The 23,617-nt window shown below is 38.9% G+C and overlaps 1 protein-coding gene across 4 annotated transcripts in view; it reads left to right on the plus strand.

Annotated features, from left to right (window-relative positions):
• The window catches only part of LOC135703785 (insulin-like receptor), a 461,464-nt gene that overhangs the window by 429,557 nt on the left and 8,290 nt on the right, over positions 1-23,617 (plus strand). For 3 of the 4 annotated variants that reach the window (XM_065225113.1, XM_065225119.1, XM_065225124.1), the window contains 6 exons: positions 4,411-4,525; positions 4,585-4,783; positions 4,984-6,353; positions 6,421-6,548; positions 6,608-6,848; positions 7,169-7,376. In XM_065225113.1, the coding sequence (XP_065081185.1) occupies positions 4,411-4,525; positions 4,585-4,783; positions 4,984-6,353; positions 6,421-6,548; positions 6,608-6,848; positions 7,169-7,376 (2,261 nt within the window). Of the gene's footprint in view, positions 1-4,410; positions 4,526-4,584; positions 4,784-4,983; positions 6,354-6,420; positions 6,549-6,607; positions 6,849-7,168; positions 7,397-23,617 lie in introns of all 4 variants that reach the window. The other variant, XM_065225131.1, reaches the window with a different exon arrangement.

The raw sequence follows: 23,617 nt of genomic DNA on the forward strand, positions 1-23,617 counted from the left end.
CCCTACACGATAATGGTGTTCGTTTGCGTGGGCGGCCTTCGCTTTATGCGGAAAGGTCTTTCAAATGGTTTGTTTACAAATGCTGATGGGCCCTTTCTTATTGTTGATCCAGAAGAGGGCTTTTCGTGCCAAGTTCTCGATCGTAGTAGGCTGCTAATGATTGCTGATCGGTACTCGGTGGTTGCCTTGGTTACTCTCGCTTCCAGAAGAAGGAGAGGGCTCGTTTGTTCGTCGTTCGGTCCGTTGGTTGCCGCTGTTGCTTGGTTGATTTACTGGTTCTGCCGGATTGCCTTGGTACCGTCGTTCGGTCGGTTGGCTATCTAGCTGTTGTTCCTTCCTGCTTTCGAAGTAGATGCTACCTTTTCAGCGTCAGAATGGAGAATGACTCACATGGATAGTACACGCACTTTAAATAACTGAAGGCTTTTACACTTCAACAAATCAGAGATTTCGAAGGGGAATTCAATCTTTATTATTATTAAGGAAGTTCAAATATTCTTATTACTATTATTATTATTATTATTATTATTATTATTATTATTATTATAATTAGTAATATCGGTTCCATTTGATTAATGGGGACATGAATTTGTTAATAGTTCCGTATTTTCTATTCTGGATATTAAAACGCAATTATTATTTTCCAATTTTATTTTATTTATTTATTTTATTCGCTCATCGCACCTTTATACTACACCTCGAACTCATCGTACTTCGCATCGATTTTATCCAACCGCGATTGCACTTGACCCTCATGTACATCTGGATTGAACTCATCTAGAAATTGCACATCTGGATTGAACTCATCCAGAAATTGCACATCTGGATTGAACTCATCCAGAAATTGCACATGTCTGCTTTCTGATTTTTTTCTTTAATTTGACACTCAGAAATTCCCACAACCACTACCAGTTCAACAGGAAGAAGTGCAAATCCAGACGACCGAGAAAAGAATAAAAACAACCAGGGAGTACCGCCAAGAACAGTGTGAGGGTCTTGCACAGGACCTCGCCAAATCTAGGCCTTGAATTTAAAATGTATCCGCTATCTCCGCTCCCGTGTCTTTTCAAGCCTTAAATGTGTCGTATTCGTCCTTCGAATTATGGCTGTTGTAATTTCCGATTTTCCTTTTTTCCTTTATCATTGAGATTTTTAGCCAGTTGGCTAGTTCATCTCGTAAAGCTTTCCTTAGAATAAAATTCCTTTGACATGTTTTTGACGGAAGTCCCAAGATTTTCATCTCGGAACCTTCCTCAGAATTCCTTTGAAACTAATCAACTGAACTCCCTTTTAATTCTAGTTTTAATTTTTTTTTTGAACTCTCAGCGGAATTCTCTTGGCATTCTTCTTAAAATTCTCCAGATATTCTCCTCAAGATTTCCATTAACCTTGCGACGGTAGTCGGGACTTTTTCGACCCAAACTTACTATTAAATTGGCTGTATCTCAGGAACCCTTAACTCAATGATCTTGAAATTTGACGACTTCTCCTAACCTTGGAGTTGTAACTTCTGGTAAAGTTTCAGGATTTTAGGTGCATGTTAAGTGTTTCCTAAAAAAAAGTCACATCCTTTCCCTCTAGGTATTTTTAGGCTCAAGATTGCTATATAATGATCATTTTTACTTAGATATACAATCTAACTGCACGAATGGCATGATACATGCTCATTTTTGCCATTCCTAGGGGTCTGGATGCCATTTGGTTATTTTGGCCACACGGAACTTGCTGCAATCCAGAGAAAAATCTGGGTGAATCCTGTGGAAGATCCGGAACATCCGTAGAGTTGGTCAAATTATGAAACTTATTCTAATGCTGTGTGACTTTGACGTAGGACTACGCCTGTGATATGGGGGTACACTTTGTGAAAACCGAAAATGGAACAAGTAACAAAATTATGAAAGGTTTTGAACGTTAATAACTCAACTACCTCTGGATCAATTTCAATAATTTTATCACCAATCGATCAGATATATTTCTACGCATCTGTTACATTTAAGACCGCATCATTTTTCAAAATGTCGCTATTGAAAATTGCTCGAATGTGCAACTGTTGCTTTGATAATTAAAATTATCACCGATTGCCTACGCGAAAAAGAGATTTCCCTAACACAGATTTCAAAGTCGAATTCTATCCGGTCTCATCAAACGGTGTTTATTCAATCCCCGCGTGGTGAGTAGTAGTGTTCTCCAGTACACAACGAAAGGCTTCCCGTAAGCAGCTAGCTACCAAGGCTGGCCTCCACCGCTGATCGGTGTGCTGATGTCCGGTCTTCGGTATCAACTGCAGCAGCAGCAGTGCTTTCGGCGCGTGGCGTTGAACATTGTTCTCCAGCACACAACGAAAGGCTGCCTGCAAGCAGTGAGCTGCAGCCCACATGAGCATCCATAGAAATAGGAAGAAGCCGCACCGCTATTGGTCGGAATCAGTAGCTCTTCGTGAGTAACTGTGTCCCATCTAGGTCAAGCGCGTCATACTAAAGAGTATAAACAGAGAGAACGCTCAAATTCCTGTTCCTTCACAAAACACAAGCTCCAGTTTCTGCAGTTAACAAATAAGATTTATTATATAAGACCACGTAGTCCTACGTCACCATTGCGTACAACCCCATAGGGCTGTCCTATGTAGTTTTTTTCAATAGCTTACTACTGTATTTCAAAAGTAATTTACAATGTACAAGCAGCATTTGAACCGCCCATGACCACATGATAAATAATGTTTGGCAGTATCATATTGGTCTAGCCATAGTTCAACGGTAAGCTTTAGTGTTCACTTTTAGAGTAATTTCATCTCATATTAGTCAATTTTCATTCACCGAGATTTACTCCGGATTGTAGCCATGACGCCATAATGACCAAATGGCATCCAAGTCCCTGGAATGGAAAAATGGAGCATGCACCTTGCCACTCGTGCAGGTTGATTGAGAATCTAAGTCTAAATGATCATTTTATAGCAATAACAATCTAGGGTCTAAAAAGACCCAGGGGCGAGATTGCTGACCCGTTTCCTTTACCTGGTTAAATTTTCCTCACGTTCATCTAGGAATTAAATTCAGAAATTTATGCTTCACAGAAATCTCTTGAAATTCATTTCTGTATTTCTTAGGAATTGCACTTTCTACGATTTTTGTAAATTTTCAAGTGTCCAAGCTTTTAAATATTCCAAAAATTTGCAAATTCGGGAAAAATAAGTTCCCATTGATGTACTTCAAAGGTATTTAACAACTAGTTTTGTATAAGAAATGCATATCATTTAACGAATGTCGTAAGTTGTAATATTTGTCATTAACCGAACGATAAATATGTATGGTTTTTCCGACCTTTAAAATGTGTTTAATATGTGTTTCGGCCTTATTTAATTTTCGGCCCTTTTTGTGGTAGGTTCATACATTTTCGGTCATTTTCGTTCGACCTTCTGTTCCCATCCCATAAAATACCACGTACACATAGTTTTCACAGAATGAACTTACTTTGCTCAACAATTTTGTCCTTATTTCGATCAAAAGTTACGTATTCATGCTACAATGTATTGAAAAATGTTAAAGATGCCATTTTGAAAAATTAAATACATGGTTCAAAATGGTCGAAAATTTTCAAAAATGCGACAACATACATAGTCTGGTTTTCCAAAGACTCTCAATCAACGAGATGGGCAACTTATTGATGCCGCGAACAATCCAATCTTTCCGATGCACAACCCACGACACATACAAACGCTTCCATTAGTGTGAGTATGTGTCTTTTGAAGATGGTTCAATGTGCTTACGCAAAGCTTAATAGTGGCGCTGATTCCTTGTGCAGGCGGTCTGCTATTTCCAACTCCAGAATACTCAACAAAAGGACGTGAGTGATGCGGGAGCTCCTTTAACGAAACCTTTCAGCTGGTCGTCCAAGATGACCTCTTAGCGATGGCCATCGGCCAAAACAGACCCAAGCAGCTGGTCAACAACTACCGCCCCTTCATATCACTTCAATGAATCTTCTGTCAATGCTTTATCATACGATGAATACAATGAAGCGCACTTGTTGATTCGTTTCAGTGTATTCGAAATCGTACACCATGGTCTTCAGATTATAATTATTAATGGGGGCTCTCGCACCGGATAAAGTAACGGAGGAAAGTTTCACAGGGAACATCCAAGTAGTATTTTCGAGGTAAAGGATTTCAAGAAAAAAAATCTGATAGTTCTGAGAACACGTTATGAAATATTTATAGTACTGAATAGTGAATTAAAACAAAAAAAAAATGGAAAATTTTCCGACTAGCTTCCAGAGAAGATCCTGTGAGGGAGAGTTTGTACTACTACTTCGGAAAATAAGATCATCTTTCGAAGGGAACGAAAAGAAAACACCCAGCGATAGTTTCGGATTTGTGGATCACCAGACTTAACTGATTGTTCCTTCTGTTTCCAGACCGTCAAATGGCAGCCACCGCTCAAGATGAACGGTCAGCTACGTGAGTATGAAGTCTTCGTCGAACTGAACCCGGACGACAACGAGCAGCTGAAGACGCGAAACTATTGCGATGGTAAGCCTACCCTTCTCCCTGTGAATCTCCTAAGTGACCGATCCTATTTTGTTTCGTAGATGCCGAAAAAGTCCGCGAGATCATCCCGGAAACGCCAACCATTCCTCCCACACAAAAGTCATCGATGTGTACGGAGGCCCTGTGTCGAAACTATTGCAAATCCCCTTCCAGCGGCGATACCTCCGGAAGCATCGATGCCACTGACAAAGAGAACCAGATCACCTTCGAGGATCAGCTGCACAATTACATCTATATCAAGTAAGTCCTTCGGTACCCATCGTAGACAGCATATCAAGAAAATAATCGCGCCATCTACCGCTCAAAGCTGAAAGCTCCGGACGAATTTGTTAACGCGGCGATGCCCTTAGGCTCAAAAGCGATTTTTTCGTCTTCCTGATATGTTGCCTTCGGCTCCATCCTATGTTTGCGATTGAACGTTTTTCCTTCGATTTGCTTAGAAATCCTACCGTCATCAACGACAAACAGACCCGCCGGAAACGTAGCAGCAGTATTCTATTCCCGATTAACACCGAGAGCAAGAAGAACGTTACCACCGATCGGCGCACGGAGAAGGTCCCCGGGGAGCATTACTACCGATACATGTTCAACGTCACGAACGATAGCACCATCTCCTTCCCGCTGAACTTCTTCAATCATTACTCGATGTATGTGGTTAAAATCCGGGCCTGTCGCTACCCGGGTGTAGCGCCGGCCCCCAACGTTAAATTGGTAGACGTTGAAGATGCCTGCGGAAACGAGGTGATTGCGAACGTCCGTACACCGAAGAAACCCGGTGCCGATGACATTCCGCCGGATTCGATCCTGGTGGAGGAGCAGTCGAACAACACGCAGCGGGTCATCAAGGTGCAGTGGAGGGAACCGGCCAAACCGAATGGTCCAATCGTCAAATTTTCGGTCAAGTATCAACGGGTTGATCTGGACTCGGTTTCAGCTACGGAGAAATGCATACCCTATTCGGAGTTCAACAACAGTGGGTTTACTTTCCTCTCCAAGCTGGAACCGGGCAACTACAGTATCCGGGTGATGGCCACCACAATTGCCGGAGATGGGGCCTACTCGGCTGCTCGCTACGTGTATCTCAAGAAGGACGACAGCGAGAGTTCGACTATGATTTTGTTGGTGTGTTTGGCCATTGTGTTTGTGTTTTTCATCGCGAGCTTGCTGTTTTACTTTTACAAGTATCATTACGCACCGAAGCAGATTCGTATGTACCCGGATGTCAATCCGGACTATGCCGGAGTTATATACAAGGTTGACGAATGGGAAGTCGAGCGGCACCATATTCTTCAACTGGAGGAACTCGGCCAAGGCTCTTTCGGTATGGTCTACAAGGGAATTCTGTCACAGCGGAATGGCGAGAGTTGTAACCTACCGTGCGCTATCAAAACGGTCAACGAAAGTGCCACAGCCAGGGAGAAGGACAGCTTCCTGATGGAGGCCTCCGTGATGAAACAATTCCACACGCATCACGTCGTTCGGTTGCTCGGTGTCGTCTCGCAGGGTGATCCCACGTTGGTCATCATGGAACTTATGGTGAACGGAGATCTGAAGAGCTACCTCCGGCGGCACCGGCCGGACTACGAAAACGGCAATGAACCGTCTCCGCAGCCACCGACACTGAAGGCAATCATTCAGATGGCCATCGAGATTGCCGATGGAATGGCCTACCTGTCGGCGAAAAAGTTTGTTCATCGGGATCTGGCCGCCCGAAACTGTATGGTTGCCGAAGATATGACGGTCAAGATCGGAGACTTCGGTATGACCAGGGATATCTACGAAACAGACTACTACCGAAAGGGTACCAAGGGTAAGTTTGCACGATGGGAGTCGTTTCTTGAATTGGTTTTAATTGATTGTTTTTTTTTTTTATGAAGGCTTCCTTCCGGTACGATGGATGTCACCGGAGAGCTTGAAAGATGGCGTCTTCAGCAGCAGTAGTGATGTGTTCAGCTACGGTGTTGTCATGTGGGAAATGGCCACCCTTGCCTCGCAGCCATACCAGGTATGCTTCCGAGAGCAACATTTCCAAGTTATTCTTATACAACATAATCATTCTAACAGGGCCTCACCAACGATCAAGTGCTGCGGTACGTCATCGAAGGTGGCGTCATGGAGCGACCGGAAAACTGCCCGGACAGTCTGTACGAGCTAATGCGCCGCTGTTGGCAGCATCGACCGACGGCACGGCCCACCTTCATCGAAATCATCAGCCTACTCCTGCCGGACGCGAGCCCCCGGTTCCTTGAGGTATCCTTCTACAATTCACAGGATGCGCTGGATATGGCACCTGTGCTGCATCAAAGTAAGTTCGTTAGCCAACGACTTTTGAGCTCTCGCTCCCGCCTAATTTCCGAGTAAATAAAAAAAAGTAATGTTTATCCTAAAGATTAGTCAATCTGATTGAAAGATTCAATGGTTTTGCCGCTTCAGGCGAAATAAGTTGCTGCAATAAAAAATATGACTGAATTTGGTTGCACACCAGTCTCAACAACTGTTGTACAACCTATTTAAAAACTCGTTTAAATTTAGAACAAATGAAACAAGTAGGACGTGTTCTTGTTTAGATTGTCACACTTTCCAAGTGCATTCAAATAACCAACGGTGCTACCTTCTCCCAAACAGTAATCATGGACGATGTTACCACGCCGCTGCATCCGGGCGGTGACCACGACGAGGAGGACGAGGACGACGACCGGGACGGCGAGGAGGAGGCGATGCACGTCGGTGACGTTGGCACCGATGACGAGTTTTCGATGGAGATGACCAACAGTCACCTGGTGCGGAACAACGGCCCGATGGCCACGATCCGTTCGCCGCACTCGCCACTAAGGTGAGAACAGCACACCCTAGGTAAATGTTAAAAAATATATATTTTTCTATTTTTCGAAAGTCCACACACATACACACACCCAGAAACAAAAAAAAATATCCGTGAATCGTTAGATTGTTGTCAAAATTCAAAATTTTGTTTTTCGTTTGCACCACCCGCCGCTCGCCCAAAATTCCATCCATCTGCCTTCTATAGTTACCGCTCTCGTTGTAGTTTTTCGTTTCTAACCATCATCCGTCGATTCGTTCATAAATTCTACCAAAAAGCAACTAACCGTTCATCAATCATTCATCCATCGTTGCCATTGTCATTCATTGCACCCTTCCCTGTTTGGCAAACAGATTTGGCTCTACGTAAAAAAAGAAAAGAAATATATTTGGCATATTAAAATTGGAATAAGAAAAAAATATCTGCAAACCGACTGCCATTGGATGTCCGGAATTTCCGTTCAGCATGTGGAAATAAGAAATCCAATGGAAATGCAATTGGCTCCTACAATTGGAAATGCTCGAAATAGAAGATATATATTTTTTTAATTTTATAACATTCTGTGCTTTATGTTTTGTTGTTCGTTTATCGTTACTTGGCTGCATCGAGGCATTTGGGGGTACCGTTCTGTTTCAAGTTCTGGAAACTAATTTGCAACATTTTAAACTTTCACTGGATTTCGATGCTGTCCGGAATTATAATCAAAACGGTACCCTAGTGTTGATGTATTTTTTTTTCCTGGGAAATTCTAGCCACTTTTGTCGTGACCCCTTCAGATATGAATGGAACTATGTACATATGTTGGTTGATATCAAAGATGAAATTTTCCGTTAAAAATTTGTCCGGGCTAATTTTTTCAGTGTGAAAAACAGGTTTAATTTTTTTTAAAGTCATAACTTTAAAACGGTATTATACACTCAATTCTGTTTGACGGCGATTTTTTTCGCCTATATTTTTGTACGTGTAATCAGGCATGGAAAATCATTTACATTCATTTGCCCCTAACTTTTTTCATCAACAGAATTCCGCAAAATGGTGTATGAAGCTTTTGTAGGTTTTGGTATTAGCTACAACTTTTGTTATTAAGGTGATTCCTTGTAGAGTTCACAAATGGCCGCCAAATGCACTTCCACCTCGAATTTTCAATTACACAAATCTCGAAAATTAGAGTTCCATTTCACCTGAAATTGCTACTGCATGTATGCTGCAGCGCAGCAAACGTGGAGTAACAGTTTCATTGTAGTACGTGTCGTGGAAGCTAATCACCCCTATTCTGTATTTCGTTTCGAACGAAATTCTCATACAAAAAAATATTTTTTTGTATGAGAATTTCGTTCGAAACGAAATACAGAATAGGGGTGAATATTTGTGCACTTAAAGTTTCGAAATGGTAGCGAGAATAAGGATCTCACAGCAAACCACCTTAACTCAAATCCGTACCTCTTATGTATGACGAACCAGAGCGAACAGAAGCCACTACTATTTTTCAGTGAATGTATTTTACATTCTAATTCGTGATGCATAAGAGATACAGATTTGAGTTATGGGCAAAAGTTGTAGCTAATAACAAAACCTACAAAAGCTTCATACACCATTTTACGGAATTCTGTTGATGAAAAAAGTTAGGGGCAAATGAATGTAAATGAATGCACGAAATGAATGCAAATGATTTTCCATGCCTGCGTGTAATCTCAAATTGCTACAAAATTTAATGCAATTTGTTTAAAAAAAAAAAGTAACAAAAAATCAATGAAAAATCAGGTGGTATTAAAAATCCTTAACCAATCCTGCACGAATTGAATGCAGGGGAAATGGTTCTAATGTTGGCCTATGGATCTGAGGCTGATGGCCCATCGCTAAAAATCAGCTATTTATCAATTTTATCTAGATGAACGCGTCATCGGGACGATACTAATAGATATTTTTGGTTGCTATTGAAAATTTAGTCGATTGCTGATTTTATTTATGGGCTCTCTCTCTGTGTTACGTTTTTTCCCATACCTATTACACGTACTGTCACACATTCTAGAACCTCCCTCTCTCAAGATTGGACGTCATATTTGAATCGCCTCTAATAGTATACACTCAAAAAATAAATCACATTTCCAATAGAATTTCACATAACTTTCATGTGATCTCATAATTGGGAATCGCGCTACAAAATCACATGAACCTTTTGTGTCCAATGAAATTTAGGTGATTTATCACATAGAATTCATGTGATCATATGAATGTTATGTGAATGTCAGATAAAAATCATTAATTTTGTTATTCGAAAAATATCACGTGCGTTCCGAATGGAAACTACACGGCGAATGAGAACGACCCAAATTTGAGTTTGTTCACTCATAATCGCCAAAAGTGCAGGAACTCAGCGATGAGTAAAATTTGTCTCATGTTTTCCCAGGTTTTTTCCAGGATTTTCCAGGGAAAAATTCCCGAATTTGAGAAAAGTAAAGATTGGATTAACTCAGTCTATTGGTACTACTCCGAGACTGAATAAAATTTTCGTCAATTTCCTCATTTTCCGGCAGATTTTTTAGGTTTTCCACAGGAAACCATGAGACAAATTTACTCATCGCTGAGTTCCTGCACTTTTGGCGATTTATGAGTGAACTAAACTCAAATTTGGGTCGTTCTGATTCGCCGTGTATATGACATTTTTTTTTCGGTGTAGAATATCCAGAAAATATATACACTGAGAGAAAAATCACTGTAAAATCGCGTTTAAAAGATAAATTGTTAATTTATTTCTTTAATTCTTAAAGACCCCCTTTTCGATTTTTAAATTTTCTTTTGTGAAGAAAGCTGAGCAGTCCACGCTAACTGACGAATCTATATGATTTTTTCCTCTTCGACTTCCATGAAACTTCGCACAATTGGGTTCTTTAATTTTGAAAAATATATCGATTTCTATACATCATCTGAAGGGGCTTCGTTGAGCACAGCGATATTTTTTTCGACCCCATTTACTTCTATCTTGATTTTTAAATCAAGATTTAAAGCAAACTAATCACTCCACTGTTTGATACAAAACTAACAAATTGACAGCTCACTCCCATACAAAGTACCAGCGAGGGGCGCTAAGATAGTGATTTTTGCTTATGTAATCACACTTATTTAAAACAGTTCCAGTGTTCCAAAATTGATGAAATTTTGGATTTCGGTTCCATTTGTGATGCAGATTATGAATATCCAATTACCTTAAAACCCCTAAAGATCCCAATTGTTCTCTAAGGGGAAATAGGGTAAATGTTGGCTTCGGCACCCATTGACTGTTTTCGGCAACCAAAATTTAAACGTTAATTTCACTATGTTTTCCCATCAACGCACTTCCCTGAATGTGTCCAAACGATTGTTTAGCCTTTCAGCTTCAATCTGATTATATTTGAACGATCGAGCAATCCAGTAATGCTACATTTTTCTTCAAATAAAGCATACGCACTACAAAATGAGGTTGATTTCGAGTTGCCGATAATAGAACAGCTGGTTAACACGCAGTTCTAATGGGAAGGTTGCCGAAGAAAAAGAGACTGCCGACAATAGTCACACTCACCTGAGAAGTTTGGAGCGTTGTAAAAACGCTTTCAAAACGTTTTGAAAAATTCTGTCGATTGGAATGGATAGAGAAGCATGCAGCAGATGAATGTAAACAAACAGACACATCATATATGTGCGTGACGCTGAGAAAATGCTAGTAGAAGTGCAGACGCTGCTTAGATTGACGAGAATACGTAAATTCCCCTACTACAAGTTTGTGCCGGAATTCGACCATTTTGATCCGCGCCTTATTTTCAAAATTTGAGTAGGGAAGAGCGCTTTTTCGTCGTAATCGCCCATTTTCGTTCTATCGAGCAGAAATCATCAATAATATCAATGATTTCACCATGCACAAAACAATAATACGTTTGTTCCGATGCGTTAGTTCATTAGCTACGACATAAATCCTATTAGAGCGCATTGTATGCGTATTTACGCTCATTGTTGTCAAAACAAAAGAAGCGCTCCTAGCGCATCCCCTTTTCTCCGTTTATCCGTAGGACGAAGAAAATCTAATGGCGTTTCAATGCGTTTGGACGGAATTGAAACGCGTAGAACGAATTTAGAAGCAAGAAGCAGTGTTAGATTTTTAATAATATCTCAACATTGTTTGACTCTTTATCAAATCCAACGGTACGTATGGAAAGGTGGATAAATTTAGAAGTTATCTTTGATAAAACATTCCATGTTTTGTTCAAACGCTTTCCAAAAAGCGTGGTAAAGTGCGAGATGTCCTTAGTAGGACGGAAATTAGATCAAAAACCCTATTCGATATTTTTCTATAAATCATAGCACGTCTCATCTAATCGCCCGTAAAAAAAGAAACACCGAGGGGCAATGAAATGTATTGTAACCAAACAATAGATCGTACTGTCTACAACAATAAAATAACCATAGAATTTATTATTTCCACAATAGAATCTATGGTACATGGGGAAATCTAAAATAGAACAAGGGGGTTGTTATGTATCTTTACCATACGAAAAATCACTTTTTCGCGAACAAACTTGAGCCATTTACCATTAATTGTAATGTTGTTCTATTGTTGAAAATCCTTACAATATGGGACGTATTGTACATCTATATAAAAATAAGTTAAAATTTCTTGTACAATATACGTAAAATAAGCCCGGATAAAAATAACCATACAATTACAATAACATATAAAAAACAATAGATTCTACTGTTGACAATTAACCCTATTATAATTGTATTGTATTGGTCAAATGATCAAATAATTACCACATAGGTTTACCATAAATTCTATGTTATCAAAATTTTGCACAATAAAAAAACAATAAAATGTATTGTTATGATATCAAATTTGTTCGAGATTTTTTTTTATGGTTACGGTAATCAACAACCCCCTCTTTTCTAAAGTAAAAGCCTAAAATACAATATATTCTATTGTACATAACAATAAGTTCTTATGTATTTTAATTGTCTTTGACTATAAGATTTGCCGGTGCCGGTGGTATAGTGGTAAGCGTGACTACTTTCTAACACCCCAATGGGTCTGGGTTCAATTCCAGCCGAGGTCGGTGGGATTTTTCTGAGGCATAAAAATCTCTGGTCACGTCTTCCTTCGGAAGAGAAGTAAAGCCGTTGGTCCCGGCCCATGTGTGTTGTGAATGGGTGCGATATCCTACGCAGGTGTGAAAGCTGCCTTCCTGCACATTCGGTTGCCGTCAATGGATGGCAATCGATGTCCGTCGGTGATTGGCACTAGATTGCGGAACAGAGACCGACGTTAAAATAAAGGAAAAAAAAAGACTATAAGATTCATGGATGCTACAATACATTTTATTGCATTGGAACAATGGGTTCTATTGTTTTTGTATGGTAAATTTTTATTCGGGAGATGGATTGCAGGGCTGTTATAACATGCGCGGATTTCGCGAATTTCGCGGATTTCGTTATTTTCGCGGATTTGAATTTTCAGTCGCGAAAATCGCGGAAACATTAAATGATGTCGCGGAAATCGCGAAGGGACTGATGTACTGTCACAAAAATTGTGGAATTCATTGTAATCTTTTCGTCCCGGATTATTTTTCTGTCATCAAGTTTGTTGTTCATTTGGCTCTCAATTATTTACCGGTTCAAACCAAGCACCCTGCAAATAATCGAGAAATGATCTCAATTCCATAAGTCACATCGGATTTATACGGAAATTCCCTGAGGTCTGTCCAATGTGAGACATTTTCCTTTTTTTCCAATATGAAAATAGCATAGCATCATAAACGAATCGTATATATGCGAGCAACTGCCATGTATACCGGATATTCTACGTTCTCCAAATCGTCCTGGAGTTCAGTTGATTTGTTCTACTATATCAACCAAGAATCCAATAATGTATGTAGTATCGAAATATGTCCAAACAGATTCAAAGTGTCTATGTGGATTGTACCCGACCTATTGCTACGTATACAAGATGTTATAAGTTCTGAAATCATTCTGGAGATTAGATTATTTTTCTACTAGATCACCCAATACTAATTCAATATCTGTAGTATCGAAATATGCCCAAACAAATTTGCAGTGTCTATGTAGATCATGCCAACCTATTTCCGTGTATGCCAAATGTTCTAGGATTTCCAAATCGATAATTCGATACTACAGATATTATCCTAGTCTTTGTTGATCTAGTTAACAAATCATCTGAACTGCAAAAATATTTGGAGAACCTAGATCATCTGGTATACGTGGAAATAATTAAACATTATCCATATAGACACTGTGAATCTGTTTGGACGTATTTCGATACTACAGACTTTATCCCAGTCATGGTTGATCTAGTAGAATAAATCATCTGAACTCCAGAACGATTTGGAGAACTTAAAACATCTGGTATGCATGACAATAGTTCATGCACGATCCACATAGTGCATCTGTCTGGAAATATTTCGATAGTAAAGACATTGTCCCAATCTCGGTTGATCTAGTAGATCAGATTATCTGATGTCCTGGACGATTTGGAAAACCTATAATTTCCTGTATACATAGTATTAAGTCGTGCATGATCCATAAAGTCACATATATACGATTCGGTTATTATTTGACAACGAAAAGTGCTAGGTTCACATTAGAAATAAAAAAAAATCATGAAAATGTCTCGCCATTGGACAGAACCCAAGGAATTTCCGTGTAAATACACAACCGCGACGTGACCAACAAGTGTGACTTATGAAACTTTGGTAATTTCTCGATTATGTGCAGAGTATTTGGTATGAATCGGTACAAAATTGAGAAAACTAGAGCCAAATTAACTACAACATTTAGGACAGTAAAATACGTCAGAGACAGTAAAATACGTCAGAGACAGTAAAATACGTCAGAGACAGTAAAATACGTCAGGTTAAATTAAAAAAAAATGCATTGCAAATGAAAATGCATTTTTTTTTAAATAATGTTTCATCAAATCTAGGCCGGTATTATTAAATAGAATCTCATAATGTAAGGGTGTTTTATTATTTTCACTAATTACTCAGAATTTATACTATACATAAATAACTGAAGATGATAAATGCTATTTAAAAAAAAATCAACGGCTACAAACAATATTCCTTTAGCTCAGTCGGTAAAGGCGCAGCTACAAAGCAAGTCTATACTGGAGGCGACTGAGTTCGATTCCCGTCCGGTCTATTAATTTTTCGGGTTGGAGAATGTCTCTACTTTCTTTGGCATAGGATGGTACAGACAAAGAAAGCTCTCAATTAAAATGTGAAAGTACTTCAAAGAACACTAAGTTGAGAGAAGGCAAAAATCTAATATGCTACTATACAAGCAATAGGCTTGAAATGCCATACAAATGCTATGTTTAGGCAAAGAAAACAGTTTTTTTTTTGTCGCGGATTAGTATTTGAAGTCGCAGATTTCTTTTGAGAAATCGCGGATTTCGCGGATCAAATTTAGAAAATCTTGCAACAGCCCTGGGATTGTTGACAATAGATTTCGTTGTAACTGTATTTCATTTTATGGTAATTGTATGGTTATTTTTTTCCGGGCGAAATGACGTCTGAGACAAAGGTGTAGGAAACTGGAAAAAATATCATAAATTGTTGTCAAAAATAAAAAAATAAATTAAAATCTGTTAAAAACTTCAATACCAAAAATGTACATTCTTAAAATTATGTTTATTTGAAAGCTTATCAAAAATGCCAACTTTTCTAAAATGAAAACTTCAAAATTGACCTAAATCGTAATATATCAACTATTAGTACAAATTTTGAACTTTTTTTTCTGCCAAGAATTTTTATTTATTTTTATGCATAAAACATATTTTCAAGTCCAGCAAATCGTTTCCCATACATTCATATTATGTGAAAAAAAACGTTCAATTTTTTTTTTGATAGGCTTTCAAATAAACATGAGTTAAATAATCTTGAAAATGCACGTTTTTTGTTATTGAAGTTTTGAAGTTTTTTTTTTACGAAAATTTGTGACTTTTTTCGATTGTGTATTTTTTTTTTCTGAGAAGACAATCCAGTTTTCAACCAGTTTATCGCCAAAGGCACAAATCTCGCGTAACATTTGAATAGGGCCTATGATCAAAATGTAAACAAACCGATTTTTGATACCATTCTGTAGCATTCTGTAGTCGTATAGGAATGTTCCGCATTATCGATAAAAATCATTAAAAATAACTTGATTTTAAAAACGGCCGATCCACGAAATTTTTTCAATCATTCATGCTAAAACGGCCTAACCTCGGGCCTAACATATATTTTTTTTCGTTCGATGAGGTTCCATTCATAAGCCTAGCGACGTAGAAGGGCCGATGATTGAAAAATTTCAAATCAAAGCTAGGCCCTACTGCTTGAGGCAGGGGCGATGATTTATTTGACGTTAAGAAAAGGCTTAGCAAAGGGCCTACAATTTATGATGACCAGCACAACGGCTTAACAAAAAGGGCCTAACCATTTAAAGATTCACAAAAAGGCTTATAACTGTGATGTTAAATTTTTATCGATTTTCATGTATTATTGAAAACGTTTCGCATGTTTTGGATGTTGTGTACTGAGATATAGTTACTATTGTTATTGTGAACAATATAAATGCCTAAAATACTTCAATTTATTTATATAGGAATTAAATACTGGCGGAAAAATTTACTTGTCATTTTCTGGAATGTTTACATTTAGGACATAGGCCCTTTTCAAATGTTACGCGAGAAGTGTTTTAATTTAGTACAGATTTTAATTTTTTTCTATAAATAAATTTTATTTTTTGTGATATATTTTTTAGGCCAGTAAAAAAGTTAAAAGACTTTACTAAAAGTTTATGTTATACGATTTTGGTGGATTTTGAAGTGTCCATTTCAGAAAAAGTTACCAAGTTTTAAAATCTTAAAAATGTACTTATTGTGTTACTGAAAATTTGTGATTTTTTTATTCAGTGTGCATTTTTTCTGGTAAGGCAATCCAGTTTCCTACAATTTTGTCTCAAACCTTATTTCGATTAGATGAGCCGTTTCGTGCTATGATTTATTGAAAATATATCTCTTTGTCTGAGGATGATTTTATTGTTAAATAATTTGCAATCATGAATCAGGCTTCCATCCGGATAGTATCCGGATCTTGATCCATATAGACTCCGAACAGTTTATGTTTATGTTTATGAATAGGAATGTTTGTTATCAAATACCCATATATCCATATTATGTTTGGAATCGGGGTGACGTGTACAGACCGGAAATCGATATCCGATATCCGACGCCAGTGAAATCCAAGATGACGGCTACCGGTTTAAGAAAATGTAAGAAATACTGTCAAATACCCATCAATAGGGGTATTTTTGGAATCGAGATGACGTCTAGAGGCCAAAAACCGATATCCGACGCCATTTTGAAATCCACGATAATGGCTTCCGGTTTCAGAAAAAGCAGGAAATACTGTCAAATACCAATCAATTTGGGTATTTTTGAAAACGGGGTGAAGTCTAGAGGCCGATATCCGACGCCATTTTGAAATCAAAGATTGTGGCGTCCAGTTTCAATGAATATGCCAAGGTTAGAATTCGGGTGACGTCTAGAGGCCAAAACCCGATATCCGACGCCATTTTGAAATTCAAGATGACGACTTCCAGTTTCAGAAAATGTGGGAAATATTGTCAAATATTCTTAACTATAATGTTTTTTTTAATCGGGGTGACGTCTAGAGGCCAAAACCAATATCCGACGCCATTTTGAAATCCAAGATAGTGGCTTCCAGCTCTATTTTGAAATCAAAGATTTTGGCGTCCAGTTCCCATGAATATGCCAATGTTTGGAATTCAGGTGATGTCTAGAGACCAAAAACCGATATCCGAAGCCAATTTGAAATCCAAGATAACGGTTTCCGGTTTCAGAAAAAGTAGGAAATACTGTCAAATACCCATCATGTTGGGTATTTTTGGAATCAGGATAACTTCTATAGGCCGAAAATCGATATCCGACGCCATTTTGAAATCAAAGATTTTGGCGTCCAGTTCCCATGAATATTCCAATGTTTGGAATTTGGGTGATGTCTAGAAGCCAAAAAACCGATATCCGACACCATTTTTAAACCCAAGATGGCGGCTTCCGGTTTCAGGAAAAGTGGGAAATACTGTCAAATACCCATCAATATGGGTATTTTTGGAAACAGGGTGAAGTCTTGAGGCCAAAAACCGATATCCGACGCCATTTTGAAATCCAAAATGACGGCTTTCAGTTTCAGAAAATGTGGGAAATAATGTCAAATACCCATCAATATAGATATTTTTGAAATCGGGATGACGTCTAGAGATCGAAAATCGATATCCGACGCTATTTTTAAATCAAAGATGGTGGCTTCTGGGTTACAAAAAAGGAATCGGGAAACGGGATAACGTCTAGAGGCCGATGTGTGACACCATTTTGGAATCCAAGATAGCGGTCAACGGGTTCAGAAAAAGTGTAATGTTTTTTTTATGGAACGGGGACGATGTGTAAATGCCAAAAATCAATGTTCGATCTAGGGGAAGTACAACTTGATCTGAAGTAATATTTGATGTAAAAATTGCTCAAATTGGTAGATATTATAATTTTTAGTATAAATATCAATGATATTAACATAAATATCAATGATATTAACTGTCAAGCGGAAAGCTTCAAACTAAAAAAAAAATAACAGTGTAACTTTAACGCATACACTCAATGACGTTGCACCGTTGTTGTTAATGTTTACTGCAGCTTTCTGTTTGTCATAATTTTTGCCAAGATTTTCGTTTTCGATAGCTCTGATCGATTTCGACTTCGGCTTTTCATGATAAAAACGGTACTGGACGTTCCCCCAGCAACAAATCTCTCCAAGTTGCATTCTCATGGCGAATCGAGCGTAATACGACTACGGGACCATCACTCTGGGCTTCCGTTAACAGGGGCGGCGTTGTCAATCGATTCCCGTTCCATACGAGAACAGCACATTGGTTCACAGACGATGAAGAATTCGTGGAAATTAATTCCTGGGAATGGAAGTGCGGCCGATTATGTGCACTGAGAACAGCTACCAAAAAATGCAGAATTTATGAGAACAAGGAGCGGATTTTGGTGGCGGTTGCCAGCAAGATCACAAAGGAATGACTTGCCTCTCGTGTGAAATACATTTTTGATTAAACGAATGTCAAATGTACACTTAAAACAAAAATAGTCAAAAACAAACAAAAAACAACTGTCAGACTAAATATAAGATTGGCAAATATCACACATATTAAAATATTTAATATTTCCACCATCGGTATTGATACTGATACTTGGAGCTGTCCTTCCCCTAGTGTTCGATACCATTATGAAATCCAAGATGGCTGCCATACAAGGGATATGTCACTCCGCAAACCATGGGTCAATTTTTTTATATTTAGTGTGCCACAATTGTGCCAATTGTGCCAGCAGTGCCGGTCATAGGGCAAGCTGTAATTGTTTGTAAAATACGTCATCGATCGACTGCAACCGCCGAAAAAAGAAAATAACATCCAAAAATACTAGATTACTACCTCATGGAAACTGATGGACCTGATTCTACTTCTACACACCAAATTTGAGATTTAGATTTCAGTAAAACGGATTGCTGCAAGCAATGCTTTACTGAAAGACAGACAGCAAACGATATTTTTTACCGAAAAATACAGCTAACATAAACGGTTTGCTGGACACCCAGTAATGAACTGTCAAACTGTTAGCGTCACAGTCGCAAGTACGTACGCACCACCGTCTACATCGGAGGAGCAGGAAATAACTAAAATTATGTTGTTAAATACACTGGTTACATCTAATAACATTTACATGGCAAAGAGCCTGGTGAGCTTGTTGGTGATTCTATATTATTTGTGTATTTGTATCAACAAACTTCTTGAGAAGCTGCGTGCTCCTAGTAAGAAAAATATCGATTTACTGAGTCTATTCAGCAAAATGCTGCTAAATGACAGAATTTGGGATTGCTGAAGAAATCAGTAAAATGAAATCTGAAATCTTTACTGATTGTCAGTAAAATGTTGTCATTTTGACAGAAGTTGGAATTGCTGGAAAATACAGCAGCATTAGTCAAAGTGGAAAGTTTGCTGATCTTTCATCAAGTCTAAAATCAGCAAAATTTTACTGATTCTCGGCGATTTAAGTTTGGTGTGTATGTGATCATTTATAGATGATGCGCCAATTCGTAATATGCGTTCGCCAGCGCATTGAGGATGACACGGGAAGTGATAGGAGTGCTAATTTTGTCTTGTGTTCATAGGATAATAAAAGTCGTGTGTATTGGTCAGGGGTAGCAAATGTCATTTTCAATGAAAGATTTCACGCGATATTTACAAAGAGGCATCTGGATGCTTGGATGAGAAAACGATGACGGAGATTTTCTTCAAAATCTCTTCGAATTTTTTGTCATGACAGAACGTGACAGTGTTATGATCATCGTAATTACTAGCTCATTTAATGCTCATTTGTACCGAGGACATTCTTCAATTCATCAAAATCAGTTAGAAATGTTGATGTCAAAACCGCATAAGAATTATTCTCAGGAGTGCTTGATCATTGAAAAATGACAAGAAAGCTAATGATAGGTAGTTTCGTCTCGTGATAGTGAGAGGACCTGTTTTCTCATCGTCACATGACGGCCGTGATATTTACCACCTCTGATTAGGGTTTTCTAATGCCGTCAGAGGCAGACCAGCTACCCAGGCGCAACGTGGTCTATCAGTGACCGAATAGAGTTGGAACCGGTGGGGAACATTGTTGGAGACCCGAATATAGAGGATGATGAGTATGACTTCTGTAGTTCGTTTTGTGGGAGTTGCAGCATTATTTGAAGGATGGATTGAGGTCTCATTAACTTCCTCTTGCTCTAGCGCCCTCACTAGAGCCTAAATTTTGGATTGAAATCTATAAGTGAACCAAGAAGTGAACTCCTGGTCTTCTGGTATATTCAATTAGCGGATGTTCCTGAAATATACAGTTAAACAGCGCGTAATGTTGCGAACAACTTCAATGACAGTTGTCCAGCAGTGCTCCCATTTTAATTAATGAGGAAATTAATCAGGGAATGTAAAAATATGTTCCTCTTCCTATGCTTCACGGTGAAAATGTCCACCCTCATCACTCTTTTGAAGGTTACCCTATTCACCGCCAGAGGCTGAAACAATTGCTTAGTTTCTATTGGATTCGCCTATTAATAAACACATATTACTTATGGTTTTGCAAAGTTGGTTTATTCAACCTCCTCTCCTAGGCTAAATGCCCGCACCTTGTACTTAACGCTACCCATCAAATCCTGTGCAACACTTGCGCCATCTTTCTTACACACTTTCATCCATTCTTTCTTCAAATCATTGTCGTTTTTGAAGACCTTCCCTGTTTTCCGGAGCTTGCCCTTCATAACCGCCCAGAATTTTTCTAGTGGGTGAAGTTCTGGCGAGTCCATAACCGGTTTCGTGTAATGGCACGATGCCAGATCCGGCCAAAACAGAGTGTCACCTTTGTGGGACCAGAGGAAGGACAGCACCCGAAAAAAAATAACAACAAAAATACATTAAAAAACAATGTAACAATAAGACGAAAATTATTGTCTTAACAATGATTTATATTGTTACGTCTACAATAAAATTACCTTGATTTATGTTGTACAAAACAATAAATTTCATGGTAAATGGAAAATTTACAATAAAAAAGGGGGGTTGTTAAGTATCTTAACAATGAAATTTTCGTGATTTTCCCATATAATTTTTTTTCAATAACAATATATATTATTGTTATTTTACTGTTGGTTGGCGAATTTATTGATTAAAAAAAATAACAGTGTACTTTAGAGTGTATGTGTTGGCTTGACAGATCTACTTTATCGACTTTAAAAATAAATCGAAAAAATAAAACATTGCCCCGAGAAGGGAAGGGGGTGGTATGTCTGTTACGGGTGGTCCTTTTTTTACTGGTTATGGATCGAGATTCGATCCGGAACTTGTGAGAAATGCAGGCCAACTCCCCTGCACTCGATCTCTCTAGGTCACGTCTCCTTGGTGGTTGAGCGTCGTTGATAAGTTAATGCATTCGACTGGAGAGAATCGCCCATGAAATATGCTTCCACCTGAGAGTTCCTTCCTGACATCTTCAAGTGCTGGAATTTTTTATTATTATTGTATGATTACTGACTGCACGGAAAAGGTCTCCATTAAGCTTTAGAGAGGGTCTAGGATAAGATATGAGTAGACGCGGACTGCCTGGTTTTGAGCCAAACGAACTGTCAAAGCTAGAGCCATACGAGCAGCGCCTATCTTAATTAATAATATTAATTTGGCAGTGTTGCTGACCCTCTCATAGTCTGCATGCTTCAATCAGATTTATTTTTATTGTTCGTGAAGTAACCCACAATGAAAATACACCAATATTTAATGTAACAACAATTTTTATTGTAATAGAGTTGTTCATTATTGTTCATGATCGAATCATGTTAACAATAAAATAAATGAAAAATACGATAAAAATCATTGTAACAACATTTTATTATGTACATTCATTGTACAGCTAGGTAGAAGTTTTGCCGTTTTCGGAAGAGTACAACATTATAACAATCATTTTTATTGTCGACAATAAATATTAATGTTAGAGCATTGTTTCCACTGAAAATTTCACTGTAATTTTTTTTTCGGGCAGACGCTTCTGTAGACATTCTTCTTTATATATTTGGCCGTTGATGGTGCCGGTCGATATTTACGGCTTGCTGAATTTACCACACCCACAGATCGCCTGCCACACTAAGCACTTCTTGGAAAAATTTTCGACCTTCTGTTTGCGTAACTTCTCCGGAACATTCAGGCGGGATTTGCTGACGAAAAACTCCAGGCCTGGGATCTGCTTGGCGTCCGCTTTAATGTCTCGTCGTCCATTACGATGCATTTCGGCTGCACCAACCACTCGCAGTACAGCTTCCTGGAGCGGGATTTGGCCACCGTATTCTGTTTATCGGTTTGGTTAGACGCCTTCCTTACCTTGAAGACATGAAGTTCGGCCCGCTTCATTGTCTGCTGGACGAACCAGACGGAAGAATTGCTTTTCTTCCGCTGCCAGCTCGCCGGTGGGTCGTCTGGGTTTCCTTGAACGATTTTACCACACGGGACACGGTCGAATTGTCAATTCCCAACTGTTTCGTGATCCACCTGTGGGACTGGCCTGGATTTTCCACGATCGGTCCCATATATTTTTGTCGCAGCAATTCTTGCTTGGAAGCCATCTCGATAACCACTTGACAGATTTTGACGTGATTTTGCATATGTAAACATCACACTCTAAACTAGTTTTACTCAAAGTTTCATCAATGTTAAATCTTTAGTACAAGTTCATTCGAGATTTGTCACTCCCCTACACCTATGGTTACACATTTTTGTTATTAACATAAAATGTTGCCAAATGAGCTACACATTACATAACTTAATACATGAGTAGATCGAACATTTTTTATCAACAGAATTTTTTTTAAATAACAAATGAAGCTTTTTTAGGTTTGGACATTACCTACGACTTTGGTGAATTACTCAAATCTGTATCTCTTATGTATGACGAACTACAGTTGCAGTATGCATGAGCTCAAAACTATCGACGGTGCATAATACCCGTCGAAGTCGAACGCCGCAACCCAACATTGAGCAATAACGGGACGCCGGAGTTGCCCAGGATTACGCGCAGCAGCTGGAAGTTGCACTACCCACGGAAGAGCAGCTTCGCGCAGCTTCTCTTTAAGATGGCTGGAGGGACATCCGTTCCGCCATAGGTTTGAATGTTGAGCGATGCGATACAGACAATCACGGAACAGACAAAATTCGGTTTTCCGAAGGAAGAAGCGTCAGCAAGAAGACCGAGATCGCGAGGCGATGGAAAATCTGTACCGCTTAACCGACACACGGAAGCTCTACGAGAAGCTTAATAGTTCGCGCCGCAAGCCGATATATGCAAGGACTTGGACGGTAACTTTCTCACGAACGAGTGTGAGGTGATTGAGAGGTGGAAGCAGTACTATGACGGTGATGCAGCAGAAAACAAAGGTGGTACGGCAATAGACTTTGGAGCACGCGCAGAAGACGACCGGCTACTGGCCCCTGATCTTCAAGAAGTTGAGGAAGAGATCGGTCGGCTGAAGAACAACAAAGTAACTGGTGTAGATCAACTACCAAGTGAGCTATTAAAATACAGTGGTGATTTACTGGCTAGAGCGCTGGACTGGGTAATTGCCAAGATT

The sequence above is a fragment of the Ochlerotatus camptorhynchus genome, unplaced genomic scaffold (assembly GCF_037179485.1).
Source record: "Ochlerotatus camptorhynchus isolate MF236.1 unplaced genomic scaffold, CSIRO-AGI_Acam_v1.1 ptg000021l, whole genome shotgun sequence".
NCBI classification, from domain to species: domain Eukaryota; kingdom Metazoa; phylum Arthropoda; class Insecta; order Diptera; family Culicidae; genus Ochlerotatus; species Ochlerotatus camptorhynchus.